Source organism: Somniosus microcephalus, chromosome 22, assembly GCF_052327205.1.
Source record: "Somniosus microcephalus isolate GS21.2 chromosome 22, FLI_Smic_1.0, whole genome shotgun sequence".
In the NCBI taxonomy this organism is placed as follows: Eukaryota; Metazoa; Chordata; class Chondrichthyes; order Squaliformes; family Somniosidae; genus Somniosus; species Somniosus microcephalus.
Window position 1 is genome coordinate 60,824,514 of NC_141008.1, and position 18,185 is coordinate 60,842,698.

General features: G+C 43.2%; 1 protein-coding gene across 5 annotated transcripts in view; it reads right to left on the bottom strand.

Moving 5' to 3' along the window:
• Positions 1–18,185, bottom strand: part of vps53 (VPS53 subunit of GARP complex) — a 254,920-nt gene that overhangs the window by 26,850 nt on the left and 209,885 nt on the right. For all 5 annotated transcript variants that reach the window (XM_085964898.1, XM_085964903.1, XM_085964902.1 and 2 more), the window contains 2 exons: positions 16,855–16,924; positions 2,165–2,302 (listed from right to left, as the gene is read on the bottom strand). In XM_085964898.1, the coding sequence (XP_085821024.1) occupies positions 2,165–2,302; positions 16,855–16,924 (208 nt within the window). Of the gene's footprint in view, positions 1–2,164; positions 2,303–16,854; positions 16,925–18,185 lie in introns of those variants that run through there.

Consider the following 18,185-nt stretch of genomic DNA (forward strand, 5'->3'; position numbering starts at 1 on the left):
CTGGCTAGCTGTAAAACCTCAACAAAGGTTGCCCATAAAACCCATTTGTGAATTGTTATTGCAACATGAAGGATGTTCTGGAACACTTCAGTTGGCACTACCAACCCATTATTGGAGCAGATTGAGTCGATAAAGAGAACAGTCCTAGCTCTGTATGCTATATCTCTGAAATGAACATTGCCGTCACAGACAAGGGAATGGTCCCAGCTCTGCAAATTAAGATATTGTCAGAGCAATGTGCCGAGGCTATCAATTGCTGCTATATTATTCTACTATATATAACCGAGAACAAGTATTATTCCCTGATAATCAGCTGCAGAGCATTAACTTGACCAGTCTTGCACCAAATATACCACAATTATTAATAATTCAGTAAGCATGTGTCACATATCAACAAAGAGTGCACACTATGGAGGTGATTTTCACTCAGAAGTCGGGAAGGAGGCGGGACTACAACTTTCAGGGTTTTAGTCCCGCCTCCATCGAGATGCGGCCAATCCACGCGATTTTAACTTGATTGACCTTGTTGAGCCCGCCCAGCGGGCTCAGCAGGCCAATTAAGGGCCACCCGGCAACAGGTGACGTCACAGACTGAAATTTCATCTGTCAAGACGTTTTGACAGATGAAATATCAGCGTTTCACAGCTGTTTGAAGCTGTCAAACACTGACAGTCTTACTTCTAACCTGAGTCCTTCTACACAGACTCAGTTGGAAATCTCTCCAGCACAGAAAGCTGCAGGCTGTCACTTTTGACAGTTCGCAGCCGTTCTGCTTTCTGTGCCAGTTAGATGATGGACTCCCGAAACCTAGAGGAAGGAAGGCTGTAAAGGTAAGTACAGGTAATTTAAACTTCTTTACACACTTTAGACACACCAAACACACTTACCTTTGAACTCATGCACCCATCACTCACCTGAACACAGACTTCTCGACCCCTCCAAGCCCTTCAACCCGACGCCTCTAACTCGGCGTGGTTTGGAGCTGTCGGGAATCCCACACTTCAAGCTTTAAAATAGGGATTAGGCTAAAAACTGCCTGTTAACTACCTGTTAGGCAGTTAATTGGCACTAATCCCTTCCCGCCTCGGGTAGGCGGGTCCCAGTGCGGGGCGGGTACCCGCCTCCTTTGAAACTGGCATGGAGGCAGATTGGGGGCGGGATGGTGTCAGGACCCCCGAATTCGGGACTTTAACCCCCCCACATGCCTCCAATCCCGACTCCACGGGTCAGTTAAAATCGAGGCCTATGTATTTTAACAGGACAGGGTAGATTGGAATGATTCTTCGGCCCTAATCTCACCTCCGCGTTCAAATGGCTGTTCTGAACACTTTATTTTTTTGCCGTTTGAGATGTTACCTGAACTCAAGTGATGAGATTACCACCTGGAAATCACGCCCAGAAATCCGGTATTTTAGGTGGAGAGATATTGGGCCGTAATTTGCGGCCCCTACGGGCGCATACACTAAAACCCGGAACTTGCGATCTGTCAAGAATCTGGGAGCGAGCTGGGCTACTTGCCCAACCTCTGCCCAGCGAATGCCCGTGAAATTCTTACGCCTGGTAAAAGTAGGTGTAAGGCCTGCTTTAACCAGTGTAAGACTTTTAAAGAACAGAAAAATAATTTTTTTTCAATAATTTATACATTTAAAAACCTGTGCAATAAGGTAAGTTTATTTTTAGCCCCTTTAAAATATGTAAATTTATTTTTCAAAAACTTAAAGCTTTGTTTTAAATATTTAATTAAATGCCATTTTGATTCATTTTAAATGTGATTTTTATAAATTTATTTGAAGCGTATGTGTATTTTTGGGGTTATTCCCATTCATACTTATGAGGATTCCGTACATACGGAATCCTCATAACTATGAATGGGAATCCCTTTCTTTCATTGGTTAGGCCGGCCCACGTGATTCCAGAGCGCTTGCGAACCGCATGTGTACGCATAGAGGCCCAGGAGCGCGAATGTCCGAACCTTCGGGACCATCAGGTAAGTTTGTAGATTTTTTTGCTGGTCGGACGCATCCGCCCACGGGAAGCCTCCGACTGCAAATTCAGGCCCATTATGGGTAAAGCCAGCAAATCTAACATGTAAAGTTCCCAACTCGCGAGAAGTTTGTTGCAGCCCCTCACGTCACGCCTGGTTCACAGGGCTGAGTTTCCTTACCTTCAGAATCATCTCCGCACGAGTCATGCCTTTGACAACAATCTTTGTGTAGCTCGCTGGAGCCTTGCGTACCACTTGAGAACCAATGGAAGGAAGATCAAGCAGAACGGTTTTCAGGGAATGAGTGTCCAGCAGAAGCTGTGAAATAAATATTAACACTGTTAATGGTGTATTTACATCTTCGGTTTATTCCATTGAGTTGTTTGCTGCAATCATTTGAAAATCCTTAATCTGTGGCATCAATTTAAAATGAAACAAAAAAAATAACAAGGTTTTTTTTGGGGGGGATGGGAGATTATTAAGAGAGTACCAGGAATGAATAAATGTTCTATGATTCTGTACATTTCACTAATTCAACTTCTTTGTATAGAACTATTACAAAAAAGCATTTCTGCAAGTGTTCTATGATAGACAATGCACATTATGAAAGCTCTCACCCCCACTAATACATTGAGATCGTAGCCTCATTCCTCAATAGCCAAGGGCACCCTCACAGTCCTCTGCACAAAACAACCATTCATTCTTCACACCACTAATCTAGGTTTCTCAAGAGAGGAGATTGGCAAAAACAGAACCAGCTTGTGTTGTGAACTTAGATCTACTTGGCTGGACTAAAGCCAACAGCATCAATTGTCAATGGGAGCTCCTTTTGGTCTGTTAACATGAAAGGCAATATTTAAGCTATTTTTGTATAGAAATGAAAGCCAAAATATAAGTTACAATAAGCTTACAATTCTTTCTGTGATTGCAGTGGGGGAACATTTTTATCTTTACCGCCTGGACATTCTATGCTTCGCCTAGGTGATGCTTAAAGGAAACTCTGGTGGGGAGGATCACACACCCTGTACGGAACCCACTGAATTGTCTTTCCATTAAGTTACATAGAATGTACAGCACAGAAACAGGCCATTCGGCCCAACTGGTCTTTATACTCCACACAAGTCTCCTCCGACCCTACCTGCATACCCTTCTATTCCTTCCTCCCTCATGTGTTTATCTAGCTTCCCCTTAACGACATCTATGCTAGTCGCCTCAACTACTCCTTGTGGTAGTAAGTTCCACATTCTGACCATTCTCTGGGTAAAGAGCTTTCTCCTGAATTCTTTATTGGTGACTATCTTATATTTATGGCCCTAGTTTTGGACTCCCCACATGTGGAAACATCTTCTCTACGTCTACCCTATCGAACCCCTTCATAATTTTAAAGACCCCTATTAGGTCATCCCTCAGCCTTCCCTTTTCTAGAGAAAAGAGCCCCATCTGTTCAGTCTTTGGAAGGAGTGGAAGAAACATCAGGCAGATTTTATTACTGGGTCGACAGCAAAATACTGCAGATGCTGGAAATCCGAAATAACAACAGAAAATGCTGGAAAAACTCAGCAGGTCAGGCAACATCCGTGGAGAGAAATTTGAGTTGACGTTTCGGGTCGAAACCCTTTTTTCAAAACTGGAAAGAAAATAGTAAAGACAAAACTCTATCTCACTAGGTGTCCAGCTTTGTTTTTGTATTCGCAACTACAACAAGTAACACTTATTGAACTAGTGGATTAAAGAATTTAACGCGCTTGTATAGGGAGGGCACAAGTGGGTACAGGTGGAGTTGCTTAAGTAGTCCTGCTGACCACTGTTCCACTTCTATATGCCTGCTCGAGTTACACAATCACAATAGGTGACAGGCTGTCTGCATGTCTCAAGTCTCAGTCATTTCTACACTAAGTCTTATCCAACAGAGAAGCTGGTACAGTCCTGTAGAAAAGTATGGAGTGTGTAAAGGCCATTTGACCCATCAAACCTGTTCTTGCCATAGACCCTGCACAATTTTTTCATATGATGGACTCTACCCATGGCAATCCATCTCCAAAGGGAGACAACTAACTACAAGGAAACTTCTGAGAAAATAAAGATCTGTCAGATTTCTCCCTAATACTCAAACTGATCCAGGATATTAATCCAACCACAAAAAAAATCAATTCAAATCCCACCAGTTTCATTCCGCAGATAATTCCCAGTAGCAACCAAACCATCGTTCGTGGGATGTGGGCGTTGCTGACGGCCAGCATTTATTGTCCATCCCTAATTGCCCTTGAGAAGCTGGTGGTGGTGAGCCGCTGACATGAACCGCTGCAGTCCTTGTGGTGAGGGTACTCCCACAGTGCTGTTAGGAAGTGAGTTCCAGCATTTTGACCCAGCGACGATGAAGGAACGACGATATATTTCCAAGTCAGGAGGGTGTGTGACTTGGAGTGGAACTTGGAGGTGGTGGTGTTGCCATGCACTTGCTGCCCTTGTCCTTCTAGGTGGAAGAGGTCGTGGGTTTGGGAGGTGCTACCGAAGAAGCCTTGGCAAATTGCTGCAGTGCATCTTGTAGATGGTACACACTGCAGCCACGGTGCACCGGTGGTGGAGGGAATGAATGTTTAAGGTGGTGGATGGGATGCCAAGCAAGCGGGCTGCTTTTTCCTGGATGGTGTCGAGCTTCTTGAGTGTTGTTGGAGCTGCACTCATCCAGGCAAGTGGAGAGTATTCCATCACACTCCTGACTTGTGCCTTGTAGATGGTGGAAAGGCTTTGGGGAGTCAGGAGGTGAGCCTTTGACCTTCTCTTGTAGCCACAGTATTTATGTGGCTGGTCCAGTTAAGTTTCTGGTCAATGGTGACCCCCCAGGATGTTGATGGTGGGGGATTCAGCGATGGTAATGTCGTTAATGTCAAGGGACGGTGTTTAGACTCTCGCTTGTTGGAGATAGTCATTGCCTGGCACTTGTGTGGCACGAATATTACTTGCCACTTATCAGACCAAGCCTGAATATCATCCAGGTCTTGCTGCATTCGGGCATGAACTGCTTCATTATCTGAGGAGTTGTGAATGGAACTGAACACTGTGTAATCATCAGCGAACATCCCCACTCCTGACCTTATGATGGAGGGAAGGTCATTGATGAAGCAGCTGAAGATGGTTGGGCCCAGGACACTGCCCTGAGGAACTCCAGCAGCGATGTTCTGGGGCTGAGATGATTGACCTCCAACGACTCTACAATCATCTTCCTAGGTATGACCCCATCCAGTGTAAGTTTTCCCCGATTCCCACTGACTTCAATTTACTAGGGCTCCTTGATGCCACACTCGGTCAAATACTGCCTTGATGACAAGGGCAGTCACTCTCACCTCACCTCTGGAATTCAGCTCTTTTGTCCATGTTTGGACCAAGGCTGTAATGAGGTCGGGAGCGGAGTGGTCCTGGCGGAACCCAAACTGAGCATCGGTGAGCAGGTTATTGGTGAGGAAGTGCCGCTTGATAGCACTGTCGACGACACCTTCCATCACTTTGCTGATGATTGAGAGTAGATTTATGGGGTGGTAATTGGCCAGATTGGATTTGTCCTGCTTATCCTTGTAACCTTCCGAGTGCTCTTCAAAAAAGATATTTGAACTTATGTTTAAATTAATCAGAATCATAGTGACTACTTTTGACGGGTATCTACGGCTCAACACACTTTATACAAAGGAAATTATTTTGAGTTCCATTCTCATCTGAAGCTTGTTACTTTTTATATCCAGGTCCTCGAGTTCTGCAGCTTCATTCCAACATAAATGACCTGCTTACATTTACATTATCCATGTCTCCCAATATTTTAAAGATCTGGATCATTTCGCTTCTCAATTTTCTTTTCTCTAATAAAAAAAAGTTCAGGTTTCTGAGTCTCTCGGTATAACTCTGAGTCTCTCGGTGTAACTCTGAGTCTCTCGGTATAACTTAAAGATAAGGTCCCAGAATCATCATGAGACTTTTTCTGAAGTCCTCAATGCAGCAAGATCCTATTATTTCTTTTAGATTGGATGTCAAAAATTCCACAGTATTTTAAACCTTGATTCACCAATGAGTTACACAGGGTTAAAATAATCTGCTACACTGCACACTTCAGTTGTACAGGCAACCGGCAGCGACTTGGGCCCGGAATAAGGCGTTGGGATTCGAAGCCCGAGTCGGCATTTATGAAGTAAAGGGTCGGGGAAGTTTTTTTTCCCGCTTGCAGCCTCTCTCTCTCTCTCCCCCCCCCCAGGGCTTAGCTGAAGACAAGCCCAGCCAAGCACCATTATCATGCTCAGGCATCCAGCTGCTTTCTTACCCCAGTAGTGCATCACTCACTAAAGAAACCACTTTTAAAAAATAAAAATAAAAAGCACAAAAGAATAAGAAAGAATGCAGCCAGCATTAAAAAAAAAATATTGCAGCAAACAATTAACAACTTGCAAAGTTGTTCTCTTAGACGCATACCTGCTTGCCCTCGGTTGAGATTTGTAAAAGAAAGACTTGCATTTATATAGTGCCTTTCACAACCATGACATCTCAAAGTGCTTTACAGCCAAGTAAATACTTTTTGAAGTGTAGTCCCTGTTGTAATGTCGGAAATGTCACTTCAACACCACTTAAAAGACATCACTGTCGGGGATAGAGCAGGGGAATGGGACTGACTGGGTTGCTATACAGAGAGCCGGCATGGACTCAATGGGCCGAATGGCCTCCTTCTGTGCCATTTTGACTCTAACTCAAGCAACTCCCCAGATTTCAAGGTATAGGACTCTGGAATTCCAAAGACCAGTTTGATCTACAATAGTCTCTTCCGGCAATAGGGGGAGCTGTTGTGTCCACATGTCATCACAAAATAAGCATCTATTTTGTGGCTCGAGTGACACCACTTTGTTTGTGTGGACATTGTAATCCATCCTGCAATAGCTTAACCTGGCAACACAAAACCTGGTTTATATTTATATATGATTCAATTGAGCAGCTAGATTTTTGGCTTTGTCCATTTGATTGCATAAGGAATTGTTAAAATGACCACATTTCTGCCAGGCCAAGTTGTTTTCAGTTATTATAAATGACAGACCCTGTAACAACAGCAAACATGACAACCCTTAATTCTATTATTTCATGTCATGCCACTCTTTCTAAAATCTCCACTGGGAAATCAATATTTTAATATGCTGTAAACAGAAGTGTCCTGACCAGAGACAAAACATTAGATGGTAATCTCCCTTAAGCCTAAGGTGACCTTCACTGTTAGAACATGGTGTAGGTCAGTGGTAAACAACCTTTATGCAATGTCCAGGGAAAGCAAACCCATTCGGACTGGGTGGGTCTGCTTTTTAACAAGGTTTAATTTAATTTGGTGCAGACCCCAGCAGCCCCTCCAGGGCAACAAATTAAGCACAGCCCGTGGAAGAAAGAGGAAAAGTGAAATTCACAGACTTGTGTCAACAGCAAAAGGAATGCTGGTACGCAGACTGTTCAGTCTACTGAGACTGGTCATGAGGGTGAAAAATTGTGGAGCTGGTGCATTCCTGTTCAGGTCAACTAGTATTAGCCGGCCAAGAAGTTGACACCAAATAAATGTGACACCAACAGATAGTGCAGCCTGCCTGATTTGCCTCGGGCTGCTAAGTGCACTTGACATTTCACAGGTTCAGTATGAAAAACTCCTTTATTTCAGTGGTTATAACGTTAAAAATTTAAGTGAATGCATGAGGTATCACTCAGCATACCTTTCCTGTCCTAATTGACTAATCTTTTGTAAACAATTTGCTGAGACATACTTGAAATTCCAGTACTTTATAGCATTGAAGTGCACATGCTAGTTAAGTGTACACTCTTTTCATAATCCCGATTTTTTTTTTGCCATTAAATCAGTTAAATATTTTGGTTAAATGCACGCTAGTTTAAGGCACATACCATTTAAGAGCACTGTTCTTTGCAGAGTCAAATGAGCCATTCACCTTTTGAGGTGAAGTGATCAGTTAATCACTGCAGATGTGCCTACGTGTTGTCCCTGACGTGCCTGAACGACTATCGACCTGTCGCACTCACACCCATCATAATGAAGTGTTTCGAGAGACTGGTCTTAGCCCACATCAAAGCCAGTGTTCCCGCCTCTCTTGACCAACACCAGTTTGCCTATCGTGCAAACAGATCAACGGAGGATGCAATCACAACTGCTCTACACTCGGCACTGAATCACCTGGATGGTAAGGAGACCTACATCAGAATGCTGTTCATAGACTACAGCTCAGCATTCAACACTATCGTCCCCAACAAGCTGGCCACCAAACTCCAAACTCTTGGCCTGAACACTTCCCTCTGCAACTGGACCCTGGACTTCCTAACAAACAGACCCCAGTCTGTCAAATTAGGTAACCACACCTCCCCCCCCACCCCTGACCCTGAACACGGGGGCCCCACAAGGATGTGTGCTGAGCCCCCTCCTCTACTCCCTCTTCACCCACGACTGTGTGGCTGTTCATGGTTCCAACACCATCATCAAGTTTGCGGATGACACCACGGTAGTAGGCCAGATCACCAACAACGATGAGTCAGCCTACAGGGAGGAGGTCCAGCATCTCGTGAAGTGGTGCGCCGATAACAACCTGGCCCTTAACATCAAGAAAACCAAAGAAATCATTGTGGACTTCAGGAAGTCCAAAGGCGGAAGTCATACCCCCATCCACATCAATGGGGCTGTGGTGGAAAGGGTGGACAGCTTTAAGTTCCTCGGAGTCCACATCACGGAAGACCTCTCCTGGTCCCTCAATACCTCCTCTCTGGTGAAGAAGGCCCAGCAGCGCCTATATTTCCTAAGGAGGCTGAAGGGATGTAACCTGTCACCCCTGATCCTCTCTAACTTTTACCGCTGCACTATAGAGAGCATCCTGACAAACTGTATCACAGTATGGTATGGCAGCTGTAGCTACTATGACTGGAAAGCCCTGCAGCGGGTAGTCAAAACTGCCCAACGCATTACCGGCACCCGGCTACCGACCATAGAGCACATATACCAGAAACGCTGACTACGGAGGTCACGGTCCATCATCAAAGACCCTACCCACCCCAGCCACAGTCTGTTCGCCCTCCTGCCATCTGGGAGACGCTACAGATGCATTCGCACCCGTACGACCAGATTTAGGAACAGCTTCTTTCCCAGGGCTGTCATCCTACTGAACTCCACAAACAAACTCTAAAGCCTGCACATCTGCCAATGCATTTTATTATGGTTATGTTATGTTAATATACTACAAGCCAAAGATGTGCGGGTTAGGTTGATTGGCCATGATAAAAATTGGCCCTTAGTGTTAGGGGGGATTAAATACGTGGGGTTACGGGGTTACTGGGATAGAGCTTGGGTGGGATGGCTGTCGGTGTAGGGACCGGGTGCTAGGGTTTGGATGATCAGCCATGATCTCGTTGAATGGCGGAGCAGGCTCGAAGGGCCGAATGGCCTACTCCTGCTCCTAGTTTCTATGAATGTTTAAATGTCTTAATCCAAATGTACACTCTCGGGAGCCGCAAGCCTACATTTCGTTGTACTGCACTTGTGCACTAACAATGACAATAAAAGTTGATTTGATTTGATTTGATTTGTGTGGTATCACTAAGATCAATTGCGATGCTTTTGGGACAATTACTCAAGAAGTAGATGCTAACCCTGCTACCCTTCAGCCTGTTTTAAACATAGATCGTGTTAAATACACGAGTGCATGGATCCAACAAAAGTTACTGACTCTAAGCTCTAATCGTTCAAGCCACTCTTTAAGCTCTATTAACTTTCTATCTGCCCCGGTGTGTACTTTATTTTTTTCCTCTTTCTCTTCATGTCGAAGCCAGGTGACCTGTTCCACATGACTAACACTACTTCTTTCAACTGCTGTCACGGATCTTGCTGTTTTAATAAAACACGTCCATTAGGGGCTAGAGAGAAACCACCTTCTAGGTAGTGAACAGAGGGCTGTGCTGAATTAACTTAACAAGAGACTTTGCCTTACCTCAGAAACTTTCCAAAATGCCAGCTCGGTGATACCTTGCCTTGCCTCACCTCCCACTCTGCTTCCCCGAAGCAGTCGTGTCTGGCTGCTGCTGCTCTTCTCCCATGGCGTCTGGCTGGTCATCTCCCTGCGGTGTCCCTCTCCTGAGAAGACCCTCTGGTTGCCCCCCACTCCCACCCACTCATCATAAAATTAGTCCTGTAGTCCCTTGCCTGGGCCAATTTTTTTGTAAGAAAAGTTGACCAACTTTTTTTGATATTATTTATAACATTGTTTGCATGTCTATCTATACCCTGTGTTTAAAAAAAAAAAAAGCACACAATTTCACATCCTACTACAAGAAGAAAATAAATGTCACAAGCATTTCACTTCAAATTGTTGGCTTTTTATACAATTGTCTGAAAATTTGATCTAAATTTTATAACAGATAAAAATAGAATATATTTTCCTTTTCTTTATGGAAATTCCAAAGTTAAAATGGTCTCTCTTTAAAAATAAACACTACTCAGTCTGGAAGCTGTGCATTCATTAAGCCGATGTGTTTATCCCTAGAGTCTAACCAACTAATATAAAGAAAAGAACAAAAAACTTGCATTTCTATAGCGCCTCTCACTACCTCATGATGTCACAAAGTACTTCTGGAGTGTAGTCACTGTTGTAATGTAGGAAACGCGGCAGCCAATTTGCGCACAGCAAGCTCCCACAAACAGCAATGTGATAATGGCCAGATAATCTGTCTGTAGGTGTTCATTGAGGGGTATATGTTGGCTAGGACACCGGGAAGAACTCCCCTGCTCTTCTTCGAATAGTACCATGGGATCCAACTGAGAGAGCAGACGGGCTCTCGGTTTAATTTCTCAATGTAAAGAGGCACCTCTGACAGTGCAGCACTCCCTCAGTACTGCACTGGGAATGTCCGCCTAGATTTTGTGCTCAAGTCGCTGGAGTGGGACTTGAACCCACAACCTTCTGACTCAAGAGATGAGAGCGCTACCCACTGAGCCAATATCTGCAGTAGTTAGACAAAGGGTAGATTTTCACTTTCAACGGTGGCGGAAATCGGCGGCAACAGATTGGCCGCCCGTTATACACCCTGCCCAAAATCTTCTTTCCATTGAAGTCAAATCGGGTAGGGTGCATAATGGTTGGCCGAACCGCAACGGCCCATTTCCGTCCGCCGCTGAAAATGAAAATCTACCCAAACATATCTTTACTGCCCTAGCGATCTGTGCTGAAACCTCTTTTGTTTTCCATTTATATAAATAATTTGGACATACGTACAAGAGGAATGATATTGGAATTTGCTGGTGATACCAAATTAGGGAGCACGGAGAACTGCGAGGAAGAATTGCAGGAGACTGACGAAAGCCATATAGGTCAGCGGAAGGCCTAGACGGATGGTGGCTGCAGTTTAATGCAGTTAAATGTGAAATAGTACTTTGAGAAAAATAAAAGTGGAGAGAGGTATTCCCTAAATGCCGAGACAGAGATCCACAGGTGCAGATAGATAGATCTTTAATAAAGATGGAAGTGCAGGTAGAAAAAGCCATAAAAAGGCAAATATCATTCTGGATTTTCTATACATGGGCATTGAATATAAAAGCAAGGAAGTGATGTTAAATTCAACACAACATTGACTGGGCCACTGCATGCATTCCATCATAGGATGGATATTAGAGCAATGGAGCGGGTACGACAATGATTCACTAGAGTAATACCACAAATGAGACATTACAGTTATGAAAAAAAGTTTTGAAAATTTGGGTTTTCTCATTGGAAGAGGGAAGATTAAGGATTTTTTTTAAATTTTTTTTTAAACGAGGTTTGCAAAATTATGAAAGTTTTTGAAGGAGTAAATAGATTATTTCCACGAGTTGGCAACAAGGGGGCATAAACTCAAGATCACTAGAATAGTTAGAAGTATTTTTTCCACCTAAAGTGGTTAATGGAATAGGGAGTGTTTACCAAGAGTATTTTTCGAAGCAGAGATCACAAAATCATTTAAAAGGGAAATGGACAAGTGTTTGAAAAGGAAAAGCACAGAAGAACATGGGGAAAGTGCACTGAAATGGGGTCAGAGTAGGTAGCTCCTGTTGAAGAATAGCATGATGGGATGATTAGTCTCCTTCTGTGCTGTGATTTCTATGATTCTATATCCATACATTTTAATTACAAAATTGTTAGGGCTGGTGCTTCAGAAACACTTCCTGATTTACTCTGCAGAGTAATCCACCTACTGAATCTGGCAAATGTTAACTTGTCACTATGTTTGCTTGCTCTGCAGTGTAGGTATTCACCTTGTAGTTCTCTAAACCGTCTGCTAAAAATTACCTAAAGGAAGCAGGTTCAAGATCAAAGCTGCAGGATGGCTAGAAACAGGTTGTGGGAAACTAACCTTATATCTTTGAACCCTACTGCGATTGATAGATTTATTTAATTGTTAAAGATTCCTTTTGATGTCCTTTGTCTCTTGGGAGGGGGGGGGGGGGGGGGGGGAGGGTTGATTACCCAGGCAGAGATATTTATTTGGTGGCTTTTTGCCAATTCAGCCATTTTTCCCTGTTCTCTTATACTGTAGTCTTTGTAGAGGTGAGCATCCGAAGGCTCTGGGAGCATTCAGTCTCACGTATGAACCTTCTGCTACACATGTTGATCCAAAGATCAGTATTATTAGGAGAGAGTTAGTGAAGAATTCGGCCTTATTGTTTTGCGAGGTGGAGAATTCTAAATTTAAGTGGTGCAATCTAGTAGAATCTGCTGTGTTGATCTTTTGCTACCTTTGAATAAATAAACCTGCTCTGTTGATTATAGCCCAAGTCACACTGATTGACAGAGTGATTGTTCTTCCATCATTCCATGGCACTATTTGAAGAGCAGGGGCCAATAATTCATGCTTGTGCTGGCATTGGTGTTGTTCCATTTGCTCCGTTCCCAGGCTCCAGACTAGTTTGCGGTCAAGAGCAGAGTGTGCACGGCAGTCCCGGCTGGATTTGACGGCACAGTCAGATTAGAATTACTTATTTTATGTGATCTAATTTGTTAGTCAGGCCAGTACAGAAGGAAGGCTGCCCACCCTTACTGTAGCCGATCACACCATTGGTACACCGTACCTCTCAATCACAGCAGTCCAAAGCTGCGCTTCAGCCACAGAATGCGGCCAATGTGAAAGTGATTTGTCACTCCTGATCTAACTTATCCATTAAAACTTTTTCTTCAAAAACCAGTCTTCTTCATCCTGGCTCCCACCATCCAATTTTAGAGGTGGGAGTAATTTCCACCAACTTGGGCTTTCAGTGGCTGAAAATGACCTCAAGAAAGGAAATTGGTGGATTAGTAAATTTGCTGGCAGCCCTATTCTATCCATGTTTATGGGCCAGTAAGGGTTAATGCTGTCCAATATTCGACTGCATCACAAACATATAACTTTAAAACCTCATGTTCACAAATTGGAACGTCAATATTCCACTGGTAGAGGTAACTCCAATATCCTTTATATGAAGACAGACTGCAACACAGCAGAAAGCACAAGTTAATTCCTTTACACTTTGGGTGTTACTTTTTAGGCAAGTATTTGGTCACCTCAGGTCATAAAATTGATAGAATTAATACATTTTCTAAAGGCTTATTGGAAACAGATGACTCTCTCCATCGAATTTTTTCCCTCAACATCTGAATACCAGTTCCACCACCAGCACCTTGTCCAAGTGGTCATTCCTAATGACTGACCTAGACAGCCAAGCCCAATCTTGTCCTCACTCAGCATCACTATCCAGCACGTGTCCTAACTCGCACCAAGTCCCGTTTGCCCATCACCCCTGTGCTTGCTGACCTACATTGGCTCCTGGTTAAGCAGCGCCTTGATTTCAAAATTCTCATTCTTGTTTTCAAATCCCTCCATGGTCTCACCACTCCCTATCTCTGTAATCTCCTTCAGCCCCACAACCCCCCACCGAGATATCTGCACTCCTCTAATTCTGCCCTCTTGAGCATCCCTGATTATAATCGCTCCACCATTGGTGGCCGTGCCTTCTGTTGCCTAGGCCCTAATTTCCGGAATTCCCTGCCTAAACCTCTCCGCCTCGCTACACCTCTCCTACTTTAAGACGCTCCTTAAAACTTACCTCTTTGGCCAAGCTTTTGGTCACCTGCCATAAATTCTCCTTATGTGGCTCGGTGTCAAATTTTTTGTCTTGTAATACTTCTGTGCAGCGCCTTGGGACGTTTTACTACGTTAAAGGCGTTATATAAATACAAGTTGTTGTTGTTGAGCCGCAATCAGGAGTGGAAACCTTGGTACTGTAGATTATTCCCCTCCTAGACCAGGGGGGTGTTTAGAACAACTGTAGCAGCCCCACAGTTAGCGCAATTGAGATCACTTAACTCAATATTGATCTGGGACTTTCCTAATGTGTATGACCGTGTCACAAATGAGCTATTGATGGTGTTTGGCTTTAAAAAATCCTGTCAACTCTTACAGACTGTCATATGAAACCATCTACCATCGAGCTCAGCAGGATTAGGTTTTGTAAAACGGAATCTGAAACGAGGTACAAGACTTCATTAACATTATTATTTTTTTTCTTAATAAAAGCTATTTAAATAGGAGCAAGTCAAACTTTGCCATTTTTTGAGGTACTACAAATTTCGAAAAGTACCTGCTTGAAATCAAGCCTTATGAATCAGTGGCTCGTGAAATTAAATCAACAGGATTGTAACGACGCAGTCAGAATGCTCCACTATAAAAACACTAGGAGCTGTCCATAAACAGCTGTAGCCATAGTCAACAGCTGAGCTGTTGAAAGCCTATCCCTCTACCAAACTCTTCACACAAAGAATGTTGCTGTTACAAGCAAACAGAGAGACCTACAGATATGCAGTGGCGTCTATGATGAACTAAACAGCTGTATCCATAGTCTGTAGGTAGGTCTTTTCAGTAATTCGTCCCTACAACTCCAAAATATTTGCCGTTTTGTTTTATCAGTTTATTGTCCAATTTATTTCTGAATGCACAACTATACTGAGATTAGTAGGTTGCAAATTAGGGGACAGCACTTACAATAGAAAAATTGAAGTGGATTAATAAAAAGGGAACATAGTCAAGCAGATTGGGTTTAAGCGCACATGGTTCGTCCATACAAATCACGTCTGCTACGTGTGGAGCCTTATGCAGCCAAAATATTTTTATAATTAATACACGTTCTGGAGCGCAGAAATATATTCTCCTATAATTAGCGGAGGCAGTGGGCTTCACCGAGATGGCTGAAACCTCTTTTGCTTGTGCCCTTTGATATCCAGCTGTGGCCATAGGCTTTCATCTCCTTCTGTGGGTTGAATCTGAACCCAAGTCTCACAAGCAAGTACATGAAAACAGGTGGCTCTGCAGAGAATGGTTGCACTTATGGCCAAAAATCAAACCAATATTTATTGTTTTCATGAGCTAAAATTTAGTGGAATGTTACAAAGTACAGCTGCAAGAAAAAAAGCCCACTACAGTGATCTACCCAAAATACACAGCAAAGGAAACAATGGTATGATTCTTCCCTTCTCCCACTCACAAATCTATGGGAAGGAACAAGCTACATTTCTACATGGCACTGTAGATCCTGGTCCAGAGTACTTGCATAATAAAATCTATCGACACCGATTTCCCATACAGTCATCTTTTTAAGTTTATACTGTGGCGTGGCCACATTGGGGAAACACTGTGTATGTAGATAAACCTGTATAATCCCCTTTTAACTGCTGTATTCCCCTCCCCCTGCAAGACAGTTGCAAGCTGAGAGGAATAAGGCATGTTCAGACTTGCCTGCTGCTGAGAGAAGGAAAACCAATCAGGTTCCAGCAGGTGACCAATCCGTGAGTCATCACAGGTTCGCGGGCTTTACGAATTCAGTACTGTATTGTGAGAGTTGGAGTAAAGACCTATTTCTTGTAGCTCGCTGTGTTGCCTATTTCTTTACGCGGGAGACTGTAGTCTCCCACAATTCCTCCGGGTGCTCCGGTTTCCTCCCACAGTCCAAAGATGTGCGGGTTAGGTTGATTGGCTATGATAAATTGACCCTTAGTGTTAGGGGGATTAAATACATGGGGTTACGGGGATAGGGTGGGATATGTGTTGGTGTAGGGGTTACGGGGATCGGGTGGGATGTGTGTTGGTGCAGGCTCGATGGGCCGAAATGGCCTCTATCTGCACTGTGGGGTTTCTGTGATTCTGTGAATACACTTTGTAGTCAACTTCTGTACTATGAAAATGAGGGGCATCAGTGCTTGTCTGCTTTTGGTACCTAGTATCAGTATCAAACACGCCCATGGCAGGTATAACATAATATCTATTCTTGGCCAACATACTGCATTAGCTCTCAAGAATTATTGCTTCTAACAATGGTGTACACCTTTGAATTTTCCCACACAGCCCATCATTGTGACCCACTGTGTAGTATTGTCAATTTATTTTGAATAAGTTAGCATCTGTAGGACCGGGATTTTCATGCAGAACAAGACTGCTGGGATGCAAATCTCCTCTCCTTGCCAGATATAAAGGTCTAGCCGAAATAACATTTTGCCCAGTCTTAACCCAGTTCCTAATGGATGCAACTACGTAGTATACAGCAAGTTCCTGAACTCAGCTACCACAGCCCAATGTATCAAATCAGCCAAGAACAGATGAAACTCATCCAACTGATACAGGCAAATTCAAGATCCAAGAGCCCTGGGACAAACAACATTCCAGTTAGGACTTGAGCACTCTGAGCTACTGATCAAAGTGCAAAATAAATATTTGAAATCCTCTGGAACTGGCCTGGTTACATGATGCAAATATTAACACAAGTTGTTTTACTGAGAACATTAAATCCATACAGACACAAGAATTATTACCTGCTCTGCTCCCACCATACTGATTGGCTTGCACTTGAAGAGGTGGTTGATAAACTTTGGAATGAAGGAGCTGTGTAAACAAAGAGATTAAACATTACATTTTGAATCAAAAAGGTTTAACAAGGATAAAATGTCTGCCTCACTTTTGAAAAGAGGAAATTCATTTATAGAGCTGCACAATGTTGGAGGGCCAATGTATTGGGCAATGGAGTAGCAGAGATGCAGGTTCACAGCTAATAGGTCCCCATGTGGTGAGTTCCCAATCTCCTCCATGCTGGCAGGACTTGGCTCAGTGCTTCTGTCATTATGCACCTCCTGTGACCAGTTGCAGAGCTATCTGATCAGGATACAAGATAATCTCAGAAATAAGAATCAGTATCCATGGTGTTCAGCAATAATCTAAAGTAATGCTACCAGGAAACACTACACCATCACAATCCTTTAGTTTCTGAAAAGTGGAACAGATTGCTGAAAGTGACAATAGTGAAGGACTGGGAGCAAGTTTGCCTGCTGCTTACTCTATTGGCCAGCAGGTCATGTATGATAATGGAAGCCGCAGAAAAGCGGAAGGGGAGAAACTATAAAAGAATTTCCAAAAAATAATTACAAATAGTGACATATAAATGAATACACCACGAACTGTATAGTCCAAGCCTTTCTGGCACCACACATCAGGGGATTCAGAAACACCCACAATTAGACAATCTTATGCAAATGGGCCATAAAAATAGTTAGTGTGAGAAACAGAAACAATTACCTTGAAGCAAAGATGCAAGGATGAAGATGGTGAATTACAGAAAAACATGAGACAACCAGAATACCATTATTAAACTAAAGCAAAAATAACAAAGCAGATACATTTTTTTCCAGGAGAGTCATTTAATTTGTTTCCATCCAATAATTGTTCACTTGGACTAGTGTACTCTTCTGGCAGTTACTAAATCAGATGACTTTACAGGACCACTAATTATCCACAGCTTTGGACTCAGAACATAATAGGGTCTAATTATCAAACCTTAGTAGGACGTCAATAGAATAATCCTAACCACCACATTCAATGTGAGCTCTATGGTGGGACCACTCCTTGAAACAAGCAAGGCCATCTCGAACATGCTTAACTGTCTTCAGTACCTGCTGATAGTTTAAAACTAGAAACAATTCATTTATCTCCATTTTTGCTTTTAGTCCAAAAGTGCAGCCAGGCGCTGGAAGAGTCTTCCAAGTACAGGAAATTTCTAAAAACATGAGGAGGACGAAGAGTTAGGGAGATTGAAGAAATGGCACAGAACCGGGTATGTTCAGATACACACAGTATGAAGAGAAAGGGAAGA